Source organism: Gorilla gorilla, chromosome 1 (assembly GCF_029281585.2).
Source record: "Gorilla gorilla gorilla isolate KB3781 chromosome 1, NHGRI_mGorGor1-v2.1_pri, whole genome shotgun sequence".
Taxonomy (NCBI): Eukaryota; Metazoa; Chordata; class Mammalia; order Primates; family Hominidae; genus Gorilla; species Gorilla gorilla.
The window spans coordinates 232590649-232610838 of record NC_073224.2 but is presented as its reverse complement, the minus strand read 5'-3'; the positions used below and the strand labels follow the sequence as shown (position 1 = coordinate 232610838).

Sequence of the window (20190 nt, the reverse complement as noted above, 5' to 3'; positions counted from 1 at the left end):
TACTTAGCAACAGAGGAGAGTGTCAGAAGTCCCGGGCTTGACCTATGCCACGAGAACTCTTTAGAATTAACTTGCTTTGTGTGCTGGTTGAGGAATAAGTTGACAGGCAGAAGGTGCTAGGGGATGTGTTCCGGTGGTAGTGTGGCATTGGCATGGCGGCTAGGCACATTTGCTTAGCCAGGAAAAATCAGGGAAAAGGTATATGCTTGCAAACACAAGTAAAAATACAAAGGTAAGATGGAAAGCCAACAGAACTAATGAAACATATTCTTGACCATATGACCAAGAAAAGGTAGTGGAGGGGAGGGGAGAGGCAGAAAGTCTCAGAAGCAGACAAAGTTCTGCAAGTGCTGCATTCAGACATCCAGTCAGCAGGGACTTACTGCACCCCTGGGTCAGGCAGTGCGTCATGACAGTGCACAGGAAGCTGAGTCCCTGCGCTTGGGGAGCTGTCCCTCTTTGGCAAGGGTGCCGTGCACACGGGCCTGCGTGATCTGGAACTTAACTGTTTCTACTACTCCCAGGTATCTTTTACTGTTTTTCTCCATCTCCACTGGCCAAGGCAGTCTTGTCTCAGTTCAGGACTACAGTAGCCTCTGTCCATTAAGTCTTCCCGTTTCCTTTTGCTTCTCTCCGATCTGTCCTCCACACAACAGCCACTGTCCTCTTAAATCACATCACCTTCCTCTCCTGCTTAGGATCTTTCAGTGGCACCCACTACACTTTTCCAGGCCCCTCCTCCTCCTGACAGCCACTTTCTGGAAGCTGCTCAGCTGTTTCCTACTTCAGGGTCTCACACGTTGTCTGCTTCCTCCACTGGTAACACACCTACCTGTTCACTCCCCTCCCTCAGCTTCCATTCTAACCCTTCAGAGCTTAACACCTCACAGGTCCCATTATCAGTCCTCATTGCTCCCATTGTTCGTTACCTTTTTATTTAGCACTTAATATAAGATGTAATCATAATTAACATTATCTGCTTTAAATTCCATAAGGGAAGGGGATGTGTTTTCGCAGGATCCAGCATGGGGCTGGGATTTAACAAATGTCTGTTGACTGAACGTCCCAAGCCTGCATCTTCATCTGTAAAATGCCATAAATGACACCCAGCCTTTAGATGACAAAAACAGTTCTCATGTATGGGGCCCTCACTATGTACCAGATAATATAGTTTATATGCAGTTGTCACAAAATAATTCCCACCTCTCTGCCCATTTTACCAATGAGAAAACTGAGGTACAGGGATTTAAAATAATCTGCCTCACACAGCATTAGAAAGAGATGAAGTTGGAACTTCAACCCAGATAATTTGAGCCCTCACTCTTCACTCTGGAGAGTGGCAAGACAGTGCAGGTGCCCGATGAAGGTCGTGGAGGGTTCCCACCCTCTCCCAGGGGACAAAGGAGCCTGCAGAGGACAGTGAAGAGAACCAGGCACAGGGCTAGGTGACATGGGACTAAGCCCCCTCACAAAGAGCACTCCAGCCCCTGCCTCCATCCAAAGGCTGCCAGGAGCCCATTTGTCCACTGTGGACTTGCCATCTCCATGACAGGCCAAGGCAGGCGCAGATTCCTTGGGTGGCCTTAAACAAGCAAGAAGCAAAGCCTGCCAAAGGGCCCAGAGTAACCGGGACCTCGTCCTAAAAATCAGAATGAGTCAAACCAAGTCTACACATCAGAACTGGTTTCTTCTGTCACGTTTTCGTTGATGTGGACTCCCACCCCCCAACGTTGTCTCTGATAGTAACCCCAGAATCCAGTTCTCTTTCAGTTATTAAAGGTAAAAACAAACAGCTCATTTCCACTGTATACTTTCATAATATGTGAAAAAGACTGTACAAATTATGTTTCATTCTAAAGAATAAGAGTTTCAAGAATACATTAAACTTCAAAGAATCTTCGCTTGTGCTTAAAAATAATGCTGTCAAATTGCTTCATACACTTTATAAGACTTTAGGCAAGAAACATTACTAATGGTATCATAAATAAGTATTATAACTTTATTAAAATGAAAAGACAATATTCAAAATAATGCAACAAAATGAATAAAATCCTTTGTCCAATACTGTACACATAATGCAGAAATCAGTGCATTTTTCTTAAGCATGTTTTAACCTTCATTTAGTTCATACTAAAATATAATAAGCTTTAAATAGCTCAAATAATATTCAGCAGTTTAAACTGTAAACAGCTTGTTTAACTGTTAAGAGAACATTGCAGTAATGTACCTCTGTTAGTGAGCACCTTCTCTTCTGTGCTTATCTCTTCAAGATAAATACATGGAAGGATGTGAAAATCGGAACACAAACTATGTGTCTCACTGCATCTAAGTGAAGCAGCCACAGCTGTGAGAGTTTTCAAAGCAGAAAGATGCTGATGTGACCTCTGGAATTCAGACATACTGAGCTATGGGTCAGAAGTGTTTTACTTAAAAAGCAAACAATCCCCAGGAAATACTGAATAGGAACCAGCAACACAAGGCCAGCTTGTGTTGTATGTTTATTAATACAGTCTAAAAAAAAAAAGCAAAACCACAACACACATCCCCAAACAATAACTCTCAATCACATAGCTAATTGCTTCATTATTTTGTAAAACTGACATCCTAACACTGGCACCTAGAATACTTTTCCATCTGAGTCTAACGTACCCCACTGCCTCTAATACGGCCCGCACTACGATGAGCTACTTCAGTGGGTGGGACCAAGCAGGAACTGTAAGGGAAAATTAGTCACTAGTTCTATTATCGTTTTATTTTTCAAGATGTGTGACAAGTACAGGTGACAATATGGTTGCCAAGTAACCTGCTCTCCCTCCCTCAACAAGACGCAACATGAAACCTGGAAGTATGAGGCCTTGGGATGATTTTTAACCTAAGCAGGTACACCCATGGTAAAGAATGGATACCCTGCCCTCCATGGAAAAGACTGCCTGCAAAAATAAATGAAACAAAATAGAAAAGGCCTAAAAGCCAGAAATCTTCAAACTTACTAAACAAAAATATTTTTTAATGATTCTGATCTAAACAATACTGTATCTTCTTCCATTTGCTCAATTTTCAGTCTATCAGGACTCATTTCTCCAGCTTGAGTTTATTATTCTGAATATATATTACTCTACGATAGTAACTAATTGGTTAACCTGCAGCTATGGTCTATGGTTATACCACAAGTTTATATATAGGTATGTAATGTATGCATATATAAAAAGCTTCCCCATCCTCCCCTCCCCACCATCACATCTTTAAATTATAGACTTGTAAGACTTTTTTCCAACACTAACAAAGTCAGGGTTTCTCAGCATAACAGCATCTCACAACTGCTCTAAACCTTCCACATGAAGACAGAGTTCAACTGTTTTATTTTGCAATCTAAGGGATTTTTCTCTGCACTTCAATCAAACTGGAAAATTGAGAACCATTCCTATGTAACCTCTGCTGAACCATGACCCCAAGGTCTAAGGAGAAACCACATAGGATAAATGTTTACGCTTCACGTGGCCACCCAGATCCATTTTTGTTTTTGAGTCTGGCTTTTCTGTGGCTGAAGATATACCGCAGTCAGCAGGTAATGGCTGGATTTGGGCGCCTCCATTTGTTTCTTCTGCTTCCCTAAAAAATTTTTCATATTTGTCCAGGTATGGTGGTCGTTCAGGTAGTAGGTAATAATGTGTTGAACTAACCTTCTTCCCATTTTCAATAATGGGCAGAATGCAAGGAACCTTACTGGCAGATCCTTCGCTGTTCTGTCTTTGCAGTGCTTTGCTGCTGACATACTTGGGATCAGGGGCAAAGCTCTGTGTCGGGGGCATGACCCCATTGAGGTAAGACGGAAGGCTTTTGGGACTCGGTGTGCGCGAGTTACTCGGTGACAAAGGTTCTCTTGGCGGTACTTTGGGAGGCCTGTCTTCATCACTATAGGTGCTCGAAGTAACTTCTGCTGACCATCTTCTATAATCTGGCTTTACTGGTCTAGGAGGTATGGGAACTCTGGGGGGAACCTCAGGTTTGTCTTCATCGGAGTTAGGAGAAGCTCTGTGTATACAACAGTTGGATATCCTTATGGCTGGCTTGTTAAAGGAGCCAGCTGGTCCCGAATGAGACCTTCTTAATCTTCGGTGGGTCTGAGGTGGAGGAGGATTTGGATCTGGGACACCTCCATTTTGGTCAGACACATAGCTGAGATCTGCTGCAGAAACAGCTGGGGTATCAAAATATGCATAGTTGATTTGTCCACACCCACGGAAGCTTCGCCTGCCAGGAACATCATATTTGAAATCAGAAAGTGTAGAGTCTTCTAAAAGGAAGTCTGTATCTGAGCTAGTTAGGAATTCCACCTCACAGTCTGTGTCATCCAGAGAGAGGGCTTCAGAGATTGGCAACGGTGGAAGAGGCCTAGAACCCCGTTCACAAAGAGGGGCACAGGGGAAAAGGGAAGGGGAGTTTTTTATGGGTGTCAGTGGAGGGGTGGAAGCACAAACCCCATTCACTGTGAGTTTCTTAAAACCACATACAACTTGATCCTCTTCATGTGGTCCCAAGTTTTCACTTGGGGGAATAAGAAGAGGGGGCAAGCTGGACTTTTGAGATGGACCATTTTCTGCAAAGCAGTGGCCATTCATCGGAGCAGACCTGGAAGCATGCCCTGGAATGAACAAGAGATATTAATAGAAGATCAACAATCCTCTCTCCACCTGTGTGAGGGAGAGAGCACCCCAGCTACCTATGCTTCCACAGCTTTCTTCCTGAGTGAAACACATGACTGCTGTCACCCCGAGAACACCCATGCAACCACCACAGGTGTAATTACAGAGCAGAAGATTGTTAACGCACATGGTGTGGTTCAAAGAACAAACTATCTCCTCTATCTCCCTTGGACATGTGCACAGCGCACACCCACACATCACAGGCAAGTTTTGTGACGTGTGTAAAATTTCGCGGAAGATGAATAGCATATAATTTACATGAATACCATACTGTACCAGCCTTGCCATTTAAGACATGCAACCATACTAGGCACGTAGGGTACCAATGAGATAAGACAAAGTCCTTATTGCTGGCACATCATAATATCGTGAGTGAATGGACTTGCCTGCAATGTGTTCAGTTCACACACAGCTCTTGACAAAGATCCAAGGAACAGAATATTCACATTAAAAATACTATTTTTTAAGTTTTGAGGAACATTTATACTATTTTCATCTATTACTGTCAAACATGCATTCGATACTAGTAAGAAAGGTGGGAAATCTCGCCTAAGGTTTCATGAAGTAAAGTATGCATCAGAGCTGGAATGAGAACTAATTCTTGATTTTAGAAGATTCCACGTCCATGAACAGTCCTACTTAGGAATCAGTGACTCAGAATGAAGGCAGTCGAGTACAATAGCTTGAGAAAAACACAGTTATCTTCTGAATCTGTTGCCACTAGGGGTCAGGCTGTTGTTGGAAATAGTTCAGGTTTCCTCATTTAAAAAATAATGCTGGAGGACAAGCTAACCCGAATCCAGACTGTTCTTCTCAAATGCTTACTGTGATCAGATTTTCAGAATACATACCAAGTGGTATTAGGCGCTCCTGAGCAGAAGAGTTCAGACTGTAGGCCATGGTTATCGGGTCAATATTTAAAAAGTTGCTGAAAGGAGAGGAAGATACTTTGGTCATAAGCGAAGAGCAATCACAGCCTCTCTCATTTTAGTGTCACGCATATCCAGATTACAGCAGCATTACATCCTCTACTTACTTTTTAAACTCACTGCGACTGCTCCAGTAGGTCTTCCTCATATTCCCCATGGCTCGGCCATTATGTAGAAATCCAGTTTTTAATGGGACTCTGATCTCCTGAGCAGCAACTCCTGCTATTGACATTGTGCCTTATTCTGGGACATCTCCAAACCTGTGAGGCCCAGGCACTTTAAAATCAACCAGTAGCTTTCATTCCCTAGGGGGGTAGAAGAGATGAGAGAATAAAGAAAACAATTCAGAAATACCTCCATTAGGACAGTCTAAATTACAGCAAAGCTAATATGAGAGGATTTGGGGGATGCTGAATAGAAAAAGTTAGTTGTGGACTTTCACTTAATTCTTACATCTCGTGAGGGTACTTATATGTAAACACTAAACATGATTTTTTGTGTAAATGCTAATCCAAAAGACATGAAATGTTTTAGTGAAATGAGAAATAATCTATTGCCAGCAAAAGCAGACCTCCTACTGCACAGCCTGAGAGTTGCACAACAAATCACACTCACTTGGCAATGCACACAGACCCTCCCCTGACCTATTAAACCAGCCTTCTAAGTTACGGCTGCACTGGGCATGAAGCACCAGTGGATCCTGCTTATTTTTCCCAAGCTAAAAAAGTAATTTCAGAAGCCACTGTATTTTACGCTGTAGAACTAATACTCACCAAAACACAATGCTGAAACTAAGCAAGAGTTTCTACAGTATTGGCACCTGACTACCCCAGGGTCCAGCATTTATCTGGATTTTGTATTTCAGGGTTGGCCATGGGAAGACAAATTCTCCAGTTACTACTTGTTCAAGGAACAAACAGTAATATATGAAGATACTAATTTCCATTATCCTGTAAAAATCAAGTTCTGCAAGATTACTAGCTTCAGTAAAAGCCTGGGACAGCTTCCTCCCTCCCTTTTAAAGACAAGTTAAAGATACATTCTTTACATTCTCCTTTGTGAAATACCCAGTAACTCATAGCTTGCTTAGCTGCAAGGCATGGATAACAAAGTAAGTACATTTTTCTTAAATTAGTAGTTCCTCAGCTTCAGGACCACCAATCCCCTCTGTCAGATGTTACAGGTCTGGAGTCCCTATAGCCCCCTTTTCACTTTCCTTTTTTATTATTCGTTATGTGTTAGTCCGCATCAATCTCTGCTGTCTTCAGATAGCCAAGTTTATTTATAAGTTTAGGTTTTTTTCCTTAGGCACCAGGATATTATTTGTCAACTATCTGTATAACACTGACCCCTTTTGGGGGCACGTACATATACACTCTTTAACACGATCTCATTCTCTCACTAAATATTAGTAAGGGATCAGTGCAAATAATATCTGCACAGCTGAGTGCTGGGCACTGTGCAAATGTGAGACATTTGCTGTGGGGGAGAGGTACACAGGTTTTTTTTTTTTGCTCAGCAACTTCAAATCTATTATTTACAAATCTGTCACCTCCTACTAGACTAAGCTCAGGACAGAGGCTGTGTCTCAATCACCTTTTAACAATCGGTACCTGGAACATTAGTAGGTGCTCAGTAAGTGAATGTTTGCTGAATGAATGATTGTATAATACCATCTAATTATCATAATCAGTATCAACTCAATATACACACTGTGTAAGGCACAGGGTTTTTTTTTTTAAAGCTAAAAACCTTTAAAAAATACTCTGCAAGTGTTTATTATTATTTTCCCATTAGAAAGGAACACAGTGATAAGTAATGTTCTGCAGGTTCAAGATTTCAATAACAAAGTAGAGAAGGGAGATCCAATGACTGGTTCTCTGCATTTTACCCTTCCACAGTCAGCTGTTCTACCAGGCAGAGATTTTATGATAGGGTTAAAATATTATTTCAGATAGTCAAGCATTATTTTTCTTTAAATCAATCTCTCAAATATATGATAAAGAAAACACTGTCATTTAAGAATTCTAATTGAGAGGTCTTTTGAGGATTGGTTTTTCAGATTACTTCAATGAAGCAAATGTGTTATCTACCATCAAGCTATAAAAAATTTAGAAACCAATTTAAAAATACTGCTAGCCTCTCCCTCTGTGTACTTAGCCCAGTGGTTTATCAAGCTTTTTCTAAGCATTCTACAAGTACTGGCAAGACTATGAGGAAAGTATCTGTGGTAATATAAAAATGAAAGGCAAGATAGGAAGAAGAATATGGTATTTAAGTAGTTTGAAAGCACACGTTTGAAGATCGCTCATCCAGATTACAGGAAAATGCTGCAGGGGATTCTGGAGGCCCAACCCCCACCTGTCTGCAAGCCAACAAGTACTACTAGTAATTACTGTGTGTCAGCCTCCTAATGCCATCTAAATCTTAGCTTTCAACAGAATGATTGTGTAACTATCGCCTCTGCAGAAATTGCCTTGGAATTCTAAACTTACATTTCAATGGTCACTTAAAATTATTTTTATGTTCTAGAAAAAGTTATTTTTTATTCATTGTTTCCATCACCTACTTGTTAGCTTTCTTAAGAAAAAAATTTTTTTAGTATAAAAAGAATTGTGTTCACTAAGCCAGCTCACTTCTGACCACAATAGTGTCTTTGTGTATTCATAGAAGGTGACCTGCCTCTAAATTTCAATGGGGAATTGTGAATGGGCCATGTTATGAAACTGTCCGAACTTCCTACTTGCTAGCATGGGAGACGAGGGGGGCAATATAACTGCCATGTTCTCTTCTTTTGGAAAATAACTTCAAACTGTAGACTCAAAAAGGGCAATGTGCTACAGGTTTGGAAGGAAGCTTTTAAAAAAAATGTTTCTCAGATTGTAAACTGAGGGTATGAAACCACCTGAAACTTTCTCTCTCTCTCAAAACCTTCTAGTATTCAGCGCAAATGGAAGCGGAGGGCGGTGGGGGGGGCGGAGTAAATAAATCCATTTTACCAACCTCAAGCTAAAAAGAAACAAACTCTTCCCAAGTGATGTTTAATGCTGCAATTTTTCACATTTTATCTGTCTTACAACTCATTAGAGGAAAACAATTGCAAAAATGTACCTATGTGGGAAAATCAGTATCTAAAAAGTACAAGATGGGATTATGCTATGGAATCCAAGAATAGGAAAGCGAATGTGAGTCCCGACAGCATGGTTTAGACGAGGGCCCAAATAACCTTCAGCATAACTTCTCCAAACTTCATCAACTATTTTTAGCTTTTTCAGTGGGTCTAAAATGCAGTTAAATACCAAATTTCAGATGTGAACCACCTTTTCCTGTTAACATAACTTGATTCTTTTCTAAATTCAACGAAAAAAGAAGCCCTAAAATCATTTGCTTCTTGAGGTTATCCTTTTATTAATCCACTTGTATAGCTTCAACTCATAGACAGCTCCTGAATCAATGACTCCAGCCTGGCTCAAGCTTCAACTCTGCATTTCCTATTGTCTGCTGATTATCTTTCCACTTGGATGGCCCTCTGGCATCTCAAACTCTACAAACCAAACTCCTCCTTTCACTTCATACTCCATTCCCCACTCCCCAAACCAGTTCAGGGTCTAAGAGGATCACACTTCTCAAGGCACCATTTTTAACCTGAGGCCATGTACATTCAATTGCCAAGTTCCACAGACTACTTTTACATGGTTTCTCAAATCTTACCCTTCCATTGACGGGCATCATTCTTCCTGGGGTCTGGCAATATGCAACCTATTCTACAACACTAGTACCAAGTCAATATTCCTTAACAACAGCTCAAACTAAGATTTGCTGCTGCTCAAAAAACCTTCAAAGGCTCCTAAATAAAACCTCCTCAGCCTGGCAATTTAGGGCCTCCACAATATAAACCTAATCTATATTTTCAAGCTCGCTTCTATTTTCCCCAAATCTCTGTTACAATTCGATTCATCCTTTAAGGTCAGCTCTACCCTACCTTCTCCACGAAGCCGCTCCCTTTCATGAAACACCGGAGCAGCGGCGCTCTGTTCTTGTGTTATTTTGTGCTGGGCCCCAATTCCCCTTCCACTCTTCAAATCATCTAGGACAGAACTGATGTCTGATTTATGCTTTCCCCCTGTAGATCTTGGCATCATTCATGTCTATTATTTATTAAATGGATACTGAGAAAATATCCATCTCATTTTTAAAAAGTAATGACATGAAAGATTCACATACACTGTGAGTCAGTGAAGAGCTCAGGGGAGAAGCAGATTTATAAAGGATAAAGTTAATGCGTGCTGGAGTGAGGCGACTGCCCAATAATAATGTAACAACCTTAGGATATGTAACAGGAAGGAATTTTTATGAAATTCATTTCCAGAATTCAAAGAAGACAGTTTGTAGACTGAGTAAAAATTATAAGCTTCAGTGGTTAACAGTGTAGCTTTCTAAACTGGTTTCTGTTACAGTATATTTACTTGAAGCAATTGGGGGGATACTTTCTGAAAACAGTGTTTTGCCTTCTCTTAAAAGACTATTCCTTCTAGACTGTGTTTTTGCTGCTGAATTTAAGGTGACTTTCATTTTTCTAAAAAAGTTACACCAAAAGCCCACTGCACCTTCTTCATTAAGGTGAAATCATATGCCTTTAGCTTGAGGATAGTCTCTTTGAAACTGCTTAAAAAAAAAAAAGAAAGAAAGAAATGCAGGCTACCTTAAGGCAGTAACCTAGATATGCTTACCTGGCCACCAGATCTCATTAATAAATCTCAGAAGCCATCCATGGGAGGAGGAGGGGCACATTTTTGTCATACAACTCATCCAGTTCTGCCCAGTGCTTCCTTATTTAAGAGTGTGATGTAATTTCCTCCTTTCAATCTGGTTCTAGAACCTGATTTCTGTTTATTCAGGGTGATAAATGGTCTTTTCAGTTCCATTTAAGAATCACCTACATTAAGTACTTCCATAACCAAGGAAGATAATAAGGTAACTACATTTAAAGGCAAAATTTATAAAAGGAAACTGATTTAGGAATATGACAAACTCCATGATTTTAGATCCTCCCCAAATATACCAATCTCTGCATGTTTATTTTTTAAAGTGTCTAAAATAATCACCTGTGAGGAAATTCAAACAAACAAACAAAAAAAAAAACACCCTTTTTTTTTTTTTTGAGACGGACTCTTACTCTTGTCACCCAGGCTGGAGTGCAATGGTGCACACCACAATCTCCGCCTCCCAGGTTCAAGCGATTTTCCTGCCTCAGCCTCCCGAGTAGCTGGGATTATAGGCATGCGCCAACTTGCCAGGCTAATTTTTGTATTTTTAGTAGAGATGGGGTTTCTCCATGTTGGTCAGGCTGGTCTCAAACTCCTGACCTCAGGTGATCCTCCTGCCTCGGCCTCCCAAAGTGCTGAGATTACAGGCGTGAGATACCGCGCCCAGCCCAGATTTCATTTTAATAGCCTATGATTTAGGTAGGGGTAGGAAAAGAAAGAGGGAGGCAAGTTAAGAAAACTTCCTTAGTTGTACTCTCTACCATGGTAAGCATAAATAGCCTTTAAATTAAAAACAGATTACTTTTAAAATAATGTCATGTTTTAATGTAATTAAAATACTCCTGCATGAATTCAAGAAAAGCTTGATGGCTTCAGTAAATATTAAAATATAGTTCAGTGTGGCAAAGATGAACATTTGTGTCTGTGTTTGCAGCTCCATTCCTCAGAGGCTCTTAAACATGTCCAGAACATAATGGACCATTTGTAGGTGGTGAAATAGAGGCAACAGAGAAAATAATTTATCTTCAAACTGTCAAATAAAAAATAAATGACATAATTTATTCAATAATTCAGAATGCTTTCTAGCTAAGTATTTTAAAAAATGGTAAACTAACAAAAAACCCATTCCCTCAACTACCATAATCCAGTCTCTTTCAACTCACCTAAGCCTCCCACACAATTTTAGTGTGACAGCAGAAAAGTAGGGTAGCAGGAATACATTCTTTTGTCCTTTGTATTTTTCCTACAGAGTAGCACAATCAGTAACTATATATACACACAGAGGGGAGAAAAATATTATTTCTTTTTGACATATAACAATAGATTATTTCTTACTATAAAAGCGAATTCTAATCTAAAGACAACGAGCACAATGGTCTAATGATGGGACGCAAGTTTTAAAAACTTCAAATTTATTTAACGAGCATTTAAGTTACCGATGGGTAACTCTAGATTGTTACAATTAATATAAAACCATTAATAATAACTAACATTCACCGGACATACAACTGCCAGGCAAGCATGGTTCTAAGTGCTTTATGTGTATGAACTTATTTAATCCTCTCTACAATGCCATAAGGTGGGCTACTATTATTACTCTCACTTACTTGAGGCACAGAGTTAAAGAACTTGCTCAAGGTCAAACCTGGTGAGCAATGGGGCCAGGACTTCAACTAGACAGCCCGGCCTCAGTGTCCAGGCCCTTCACCAACACACCACACTGCCTCTTCCAGTCCCTACGGCTTTTTAAACTGGCGAAGTAGGATCCGACTGACTATACTGCTCAACTTGTAAGGGTAGCACAGATCCTTTTTTATGGATTTACTGGTAATAGTTTTTCTTGGGTAACCTGTAGTCTATGAAAGTTCCTGTTTTACTTCAACTCCCTCAAATTCTCCTATTAAAAGTTATTAATTGTAGATCTGGCCTACGTATCATCTAAAATGGGTGGGTTACGGCATCAATTTGACATTCTATTACCACTTCAAACAACTATTTTGAAGCCCTCAGTCTTTAACGATCCACGGATGCCCCACCACAACAGAACTCTTTACAACATGGTTATTTCATATAACACAAGTCTGTTTTTACTCGTAATAAGCGGTTACTACATATACCCAACGGGCCTCCTTTTAACACGCTTTCACAGCATGGATCCCAATGATGGCATTATAATCACACTGTATTGTAAAATCCGGAATTTAACAATAGAATACCTTATATTTGTAAAGCACTCAACAAGTTACAAAGCACCTTCTTACACATTATCTCACTTGATCCCCACAACATCCCTGTAAGAGGCAGGGATTAGAATCTCCATTTTGCAGATGAGGAAACAAAGTGAGGTTAAATATCTTGCTATAAGCAAAAAGGTGATCATGGCTCTTCTGTCCTATAATCCAGCATTTTCCCCACACTTTCACTACCTCTCCACTCTATAGTATCTTCATTTTAGGCAACAACCTCATTTCTCCTTGTAACATTCTTGTTTATAAATGGAGAAACTGAAGCAAAAGGCTGTTAAGTTAAATGCTCAAGACCTAAGTGCTAGTCAATAGCAGAGGCAGGAACAGAAACTCAACTCATAGTGCTCATTCAGCTCAAAAATTCTTAGAGGGCAAGGATTAATTCTTTTCACAAATATTTATCAAGTGCTTATTCTGGATTAGACACCATGTGAGGTGAAAAATAGAGACGGCTGCTGCCTGAAGAAGCCTTCCATCTAATGAGGGAGGAAGAGAATAGCCAAGCAAGCAAACAATTTTAGATGGCGATACCTTCCAAGGAAACAAGCAGGGTACAGCAGCAATAGGATAAGGAGGCAGAGGAGCATATATTTACACAGGTGGTTTGGGAAGGCCTCTCTGAGTAGGTGACTTTTACAGTGGAAATCTAAAGGCTGAAAAAGAGGCAGCCCTGATAAGAGTCAGAAGACAATTCTACTGAGCGAATAGTTGTTTAAAAAACAATCTGTAACTAGTCCAGTTTCACATCTGGGGTACTGAATAAGAGCTTTTGGATAATGTCTTCCAATCCTTACCTTCCTATTGTTTCCAAGTTGAAAAGGGCTCCATTTCTGTAGCCAAAGCCCCACTTTTTTTTGTTTATCTTTTAAAGACAGGGTCTCACTCTTTCACCAGGCTGTAGTGCAGTCGTGTGATCTTGGCTTCCTGCAACCTCTGCCTCCCAGGCTCAAGCAATCCTCCCACCTCAGCGTCCTGAGTAGCTGGGACTGCAGACATGTGCCACCATACCCAGCTAAGTTTTGTGTTTTTTGTAGTGACAGGGTTTCACCATGTTGCCCAGGTTGGTCTCATACTCTTGGGCTAAAGCCATCTGCCCGCCTTGGCCTCCCAAAGGGCTGAGATTACAGGCCTGAGCCACTGAGCCCGGCCAAAAGCCCCACATTTTAAAGACACATTCACTGAGACCTGGAAGAGTGGTCTTTTCGTAATATTGCCCAATTTTATGGTGTGAGGAATTGGACTACAGTATCAACAAAGACTTCAAATCTGAGAATCCTCCCCACCACCTTCTGAAATCTGAACCCCCCTCAGTAACTTTTCCCTACCTTAAAACTAATTGTTAAGGTAGTAACTTACATTTAGGACCCTCAAACTCATTCGCCTCATCTACCTTTACAAAGCACGTGTTTATGCTGTGTGAACAATGCCAGAATACCACAACTGGACTGCGTTTATGTAGCGAGTTCTTTATTAGCTTTTGTATAGCCAGACACCCGCAAAGGATGCTAAATGTATCCAAATGGATCCAGATGATGAGGTACCAATTCAAATTTATTTAGATTAAGAGCAGAGTTGTTTCTCTGGCAGAGGGAGCCTATGCCATTCCAATTCCTGGAGTTACCCCTGACACCTCCTTTCCTTCCTCTGCTCCTTTCTAAAGCAATCTGATGGTATGCAGACAATCAGGTCAGTTTCAAGCATGTTAGATTGTGCCTGTAATTTACGCAAATTGCTTTGAAAAGCCACCATTAGTTTCAGCAGAAAGGAAGTATTATCTAGCTCAACTTTTGAGAAGCAGCAGTCAAGAGGTACTTTCACACAAAAACTCATGCATAATTAAATCTTATAAAGAGTGACCAGTATATATTGTGAACTGCAAGTAGGAAAACCGATGATTGAAACAACAGTTTTACCCGTCAAAAATATCAATAATTCAGGCATTTTATAACAGCCATAAAAAAATTAAACAGATTTGCTTTCCAACCCTTATCAATGACTGGTCCAATCCTGCCGAGCCTTAAAAGGTAAAACATGCTTTCATGCAATTATTTATCAACATCAACTATGTGCAAGGCTGCATAAGATAGAAGCTATACAAGGCAGAGTGCCTACCCTTAAGGAGTTTACAATCTAATATATCTGTCAGGTTATAAATCGTTAGTCCAAGATCTCTATCACTTATTATCGAGTGTCCCCTGGAACACACAGGTGAAAATAAACTGCTTGAAGCGAAGGGAATGACAAATAGTTTCTGAAGTCCATGCTAAATCCTCTGTTATTTTTCTTCAAACTTGCTAATATCTGGAAAAGAGCTTGCTTGATAACATATTGGTAACCAATTATAGCCAGCATGTTAGCAAGAAACCAGCTTCTTTTATTTTGGTCTTTGCAAAATTTGTTCATTTGCTGATACCTAGCCTGTCTTTGGTCTCTGTTCAAATAAAATTTCACTTAAAACTGTATATTGTAATTACAGAAATATAAGAAAAGAAATGCAGTTAAAAAAATAGGTACGGTGAACTTGGGATGTTCAGTCTCAACAAATGTGTGTACCCACTGCATTCTTACACATTTATAAAAGGTTGAACATTTGTTCTGGAAGGGAAAAAAAGGGCATTAAAACCTCACCTTTCTTCACCCCTGACAGTTGCCTAGAAACCAGTCTTGCCCTACCTGTGTTGCAGGTGTACCTCAAGTCACCGACACATCTCTTTTAAAGCTACAGTCTCCATTCTGACTTCAGTTTATGACTAACCATCTATTCATATTTTTATCAGGTAAGAGACTGGTTTCTTTCAAGCAATGATGAAATCCTAATAAAGACTTAGCAAGCACCAATACAGCCCCATTCACGGTTAAAGAGTCATCTAATTTGTACGGGGCTATGATATACATATAAATACACACACAAAATTCCCAATAAGCATTCACGTCTTGAACACATAATTTTGCAGTCCCATTCCATTCAAAGCCGTACTTAAGACATTCAGAGCAAAGAATCACGTTTCTAGGAGAGAAGGAAGAGTTCAGAACAGCTCAGACGAATTTTTAAATACTGATTTCGGCATTACCATCGTCGCTGTGAGATTAGGCAGAGGGAGCGGGGCTGACCGCCAGAGAACCGGTACCAACCACCGCAAGCAATCGCCGAGCCTCCCACCCCAGCTTTCAAGACAGGATTTACGGGTACACGGTGTGAACAAGACAACGCAACCCCGATTTTTACAAAGAAAAAAAAAAATCAAACAAGCCCCCAGGCCCGAAGACGCTCATCCCCGCCGGGCAACCCCGCGAGCGCAGGCTGCGGGACGAGGACCTTCATGCTCGCCGCTCCCGAACCCCCGTCCGCTCCTGCGGTCCCGGTGCTGCGGGGACGTGTCCCGGGCGCTCGGGTGCATGGCCCCGGCCAGCCGAGGGGCCGCGCGGCGACCACGGCCGGCGTGGAGAAGGCGGCGGGCGCCAGCACTTCGCGGCGTCCCCAGGCCCGGGCTGCGCCGCCGGGGAGGGTCCCGCCCTCCACACCTCAATGGGGAGAAGCCCGCGAGCGACCGGCCGGCCTCTCCCTCCATCCCAGAGACTCCGCGTCGCGGGGACCCTCCTCGCGCCCTCCACGCCCCCGCCCTCGCGTCGGGGAGCCGCCTGGATCCCGGCGCCCGGCGCGGGGCCCCCTGAAGGAACGGAGCGCTGCGTGGCCCTCCCCACCCCCTCAGCGCGCCAGGCCCCTTACCCCGGAGGAGCGGCGGCTGCCCCGCGGCGCCCTCCCGCGCATGTCCGTCCCGGCTGGCTCAGCGCCGCGGGCTCAGGGGCCCGGACATCGCGCAGGCGCCTCTTGCTGGCTCGCGCTCCCGCTAGCACTCTGCCTCGCACCGAGCCGCCGTCGCCGCGGCTGCCGCCGCCGCCTCTATATATAGCATAGGCCGCGGGGCCGTGAGGTCGCCGCGTCCCGCCCCGCCTCCTCCCGCAGCCAATCAGGGCGCGCGCCGCTTAAAGGGGCGATGCCGCGGCCGAGGCGTTGCGCCGGGCCCACCGTGGCGTAGCGCGGCGCTGCCGGGAGCCGGCTTTGTCTCCGGGAGAGGCGTCTCCGGGCTGATCGCGGCCGCAGCTCCGCTCCTCTGCCCGAGCCGTGCGGCAGCCCTGGGAGCCTCTCAACGCCGAGCTTTCCTCAGAAGCCCGCGGCCACCCGGGCCTCGGCCGCCGTTCCTGCCCGAACTGAGGGCACATCGCGCCTCGCGCGGGATTTCCCATAAATTCAGGCTCCGGGCAAGATTATGTGTTTTTCCCTCTCCGCGGGCCGCCGCTGGCCGTGTGGGCCGAAGAAGCCCTGGAGGGGGAGAGGGGAGCCGCTCTCGACTGGGCTTGCGGCGTGGGAGGGACAGTGAGGGACACTTAGGGACTGTGTGGGGCAGTGAAGGATAGTGTGGGATGATGAGGGACCGTGTGGGCCGGTGAGGGACTGTGTGGGACAGTGCGGGACGATGAGAGACGGTGTGGGACAGTGAGGGACAGTGTGGGACGGTAAGGGACAGTGCGGGACTGTGGTACAGTGTGGGACGGTGAGGGACAATGAGGGACAGTGAGGGACTGTGTAGGACAGTGAGGGACAGTGTGGGACGGTGAGGGACTGTGTGGGACAGTGAGGGACTTTGGGACTGTGAGGGACTCGGACAGTGAAGGATGGCAAGGGACAGTGTGGGACAGTATGGGACAGTGAACAGTGAGGCACTGTGAGGGGCGGTGAGGGACAGTGAGGGACTGTGTGGGACTATGAAGGATGTCAAGGGACAGTGTGGGACAGTGGACGGTGAGGTACTGTGAGGGGCGGTGAGGGACAGTGTGGGACTGTGAGGGATGGCGAGGGACAGAGTAGGACAGCAAGGGAGGATGGGACAGAGTGGCCGGCGTGGGGCGGTGACGCTACGCGGGGGAAACCCAGGGCTCCTCTGACTGCGTTGGAATATGGAGGAAAGGTCCTGCTCGAGGTTGAGCCCTTCAGGGTCGCTGTGGGTTTCCAGGAGGAGCTCCCCCACTACTGACTTAGGGGGCCCTCGGCTTCCCAGGTTTGTGTTTACTCAGGCGACCTGAGCTGGCCCCGACGTCTTTTGGCTTTGGAGAGGCCACGGATGCCCAAGGACAAAGCCCCAGCGGGCCTGTGGGAGGAGGTTTCTCGGGGCGCCAGTGATGCAACTTAGGCTTATAGTTTAACCGTAAAATAAATAATACAAATGATAACAAACCAAGAGTGACTAAAGTAAGAAAAAAAGCAAACAGACGGAAACCCTCTAGTTTTAACTAGAACAAATTCCCTGGCTGGTCCTCTGTTGCGAGAGCCCAGAGACCTGTCGCTGACCTCTAGCCTCCTGGAGCCCCTGCTTGCACTTCAGCAATAATGCCTGATAGTTAGACACTGATCACTAGCTAATTGGGGTAGTTTAACATATGGAATGAGATTCTGGCCTTATTATCAGGTTAACTATTAACTCTACACCCCATGAAATGATTTGCCTTTCCCCCACTATTATTTACTTACATTCTTTTTAATTTAATTCAAAGGCCTAATTTTGAATTCAAGGCCTTAAGCACGAAAAGGAAAAAAAAAGAAAAAGAATCTGAAGTATCTTTGCCCTCTCTCACTTGCAAAACAAACGAACGTTTTGCAGAGAGAAATCTGGCTTCCTTTCTGATGGCTCTTCTGGCTTACAAGGGGCTGTTGGGTCATTTTCATGCCTATGCCATTTGTCAACAATTCAGTTAACCTGTCTTCTTACTGCCATTCATTTAGTGTTATTTTAGGATGATGGAAATGAGTCACAACTAATTGCAGAGTTCCTTACCAACTAACTAGGTTTTTTGATCCAAAGAAAATCTGTCCTGATTTTCCTCCCATTTTGGCTTCATTTATGTTTGTGGCTTACCCATATGCTGTTATCAGTGTAAAAAAAAGATCAGTGTGAGAACTTGCCAGGGTACATCTTTTCAAACCTCACAGGACAGGATTTACTGAATGGGCACCTAAAGGAGCTCAAGTTTCATCTGAAAGGAGCCCTGGCTATACTATTTCAAGTCACTACAATACAGTTGTAATTTGTGCTTCGGCCTTATTGGCGTGCTTTTACATTCCCCTATTCATAAAACAGTGATAATCACCAGAGCAACCATCAAACACACCCCTTCTTTAGAGAAAGAAGATCAACAGGATACTCACTCTACAGTTGTGAGCTGTATGATGTGCTAATGTTTTGGTAAATTATCAAAAATCATAAAATCACATGAGTAATACGTGATTAATCTGATTTTTCTATTTTAAACAACTTGCAAAATAGATTTCTTCATTTTTTGGGGAAAACCTGTTTAGCCACTAGTTTGCTGTGTTTAGCTTGCAGTTATATAATATGGCTTTCTCAGCTGTGGAAGAATTACATGAGAAGACTTACACCCCACAAATTTTTTGTCTAATAGTCTGTTAATGATGTGTTATAATAACATTGATATGTCAATAATATTGTAGGACATCTTGGGAAGAGTTTAAAAGCAAAACGCTAAGCATCTTGAAGTAATACTAGCATGTTGTGTTTATTAAGTGATTATTCATTGACCTTTAATAGATTAGAACACTACACCAGAGATTCGGGGAAATAGTCTCTTTTTCCTGAACCCAATTTGTTTTAAATTATCTCCAGAAAAGCATGACATTTGAAGTAAGACAGTGTTTTTTATATCTCTCACAGTCTGCTTAATTTTGAGGCCATTTTCCAAGGAATTTATATTAGTTGATTTTTTTAATAGAACTCAACATCTAAAACGTTAGACTTGCATCACATTGACCTAAATTGTCACTTTTCACTTGCCCTTCTTTCAGTGTAAGAAGAAGCTGTCTTTGGAGTGAGAACAAGGGTGAGGTTCTGGCTCAGAAACCTTAGAATCACAGACACTGTTTTCCTGAAAACATTGCTTCTTTCTCGCATCTCAAAGAAATGCCACAAGTCGTGTGTAAGTATAACATGCTGGACAGGAGCCTTATTAAATTTATATTTGTATTTTGATATTTTAATCCTGTAGAAGAACATATACATTTTGGTGTTTATTCTTCTTGATTATAGATGTTTTTGTGTTTCTACTTTGTTTATAATAAATATTTTAAAGTTAAACACATTTTATATGTCCCTCTTGGTCCTAGAGCCTTTGTTTCCGTCTATACATAATATAAATGTATATTATGCACTTAAACTATTTTATAGATAAGTGTGCAATAAAAAAATACAACCAAGAGAGGAATTACATTTCCTAGAGGGTGTTTGCTTAGTGTGCTACATTGCATTTTGGGAACATTCATATTTCTGTTCATGGATGTTTCCAAAATGCATGCATGTACACACACACACACACACACACACACACACACACACTCAACATATAAAATAAACTCTAGGTGATTCTTTTTATTTTTTTTGAGATGGAGTCTCACTCTGTCCCCAGGTTGGAGTGCAGTGGCACCATCTCAGCTCACTGCAACCTCCGCCTCCCGGGTTCAAGCGATTGTCCTGCCTCA

General features: G+C 42.7%; 1 protein-coding gene across 1 annotated transcript; it reads right to left on the bottom strand.

Moving 5' to 3' along the window:
* Positions 1 to 1978: 1978 nt before the first annotated feature.
* Positions 1979 to 19781, bottom strand: ERRFI1 (ERBB receptor feedback inhibitor 1). The gene is made up of 4 exons (XM_031004224.3): positions 16372 to 19781; positions 5740 to 5937; positions 5555 to 5631; positions 1979 to 4642 (listed from the first exon to the last, which is right to left on the bottom strand). Exons 2-4 carry the CDS (start codon positions 5862 to 5864, stop codon positions 3456 to 3458), a joined length of 1389 nt encoding a protein of 462 aa, XP_030860084.1. The 5' UTR covers positions 5865 to 5937; positions 16372 to 19781; the 3' UTR covers positions 1979 to 3455.
* Positions 19782 to 20190: the final 409 nt, after the last annotated feature.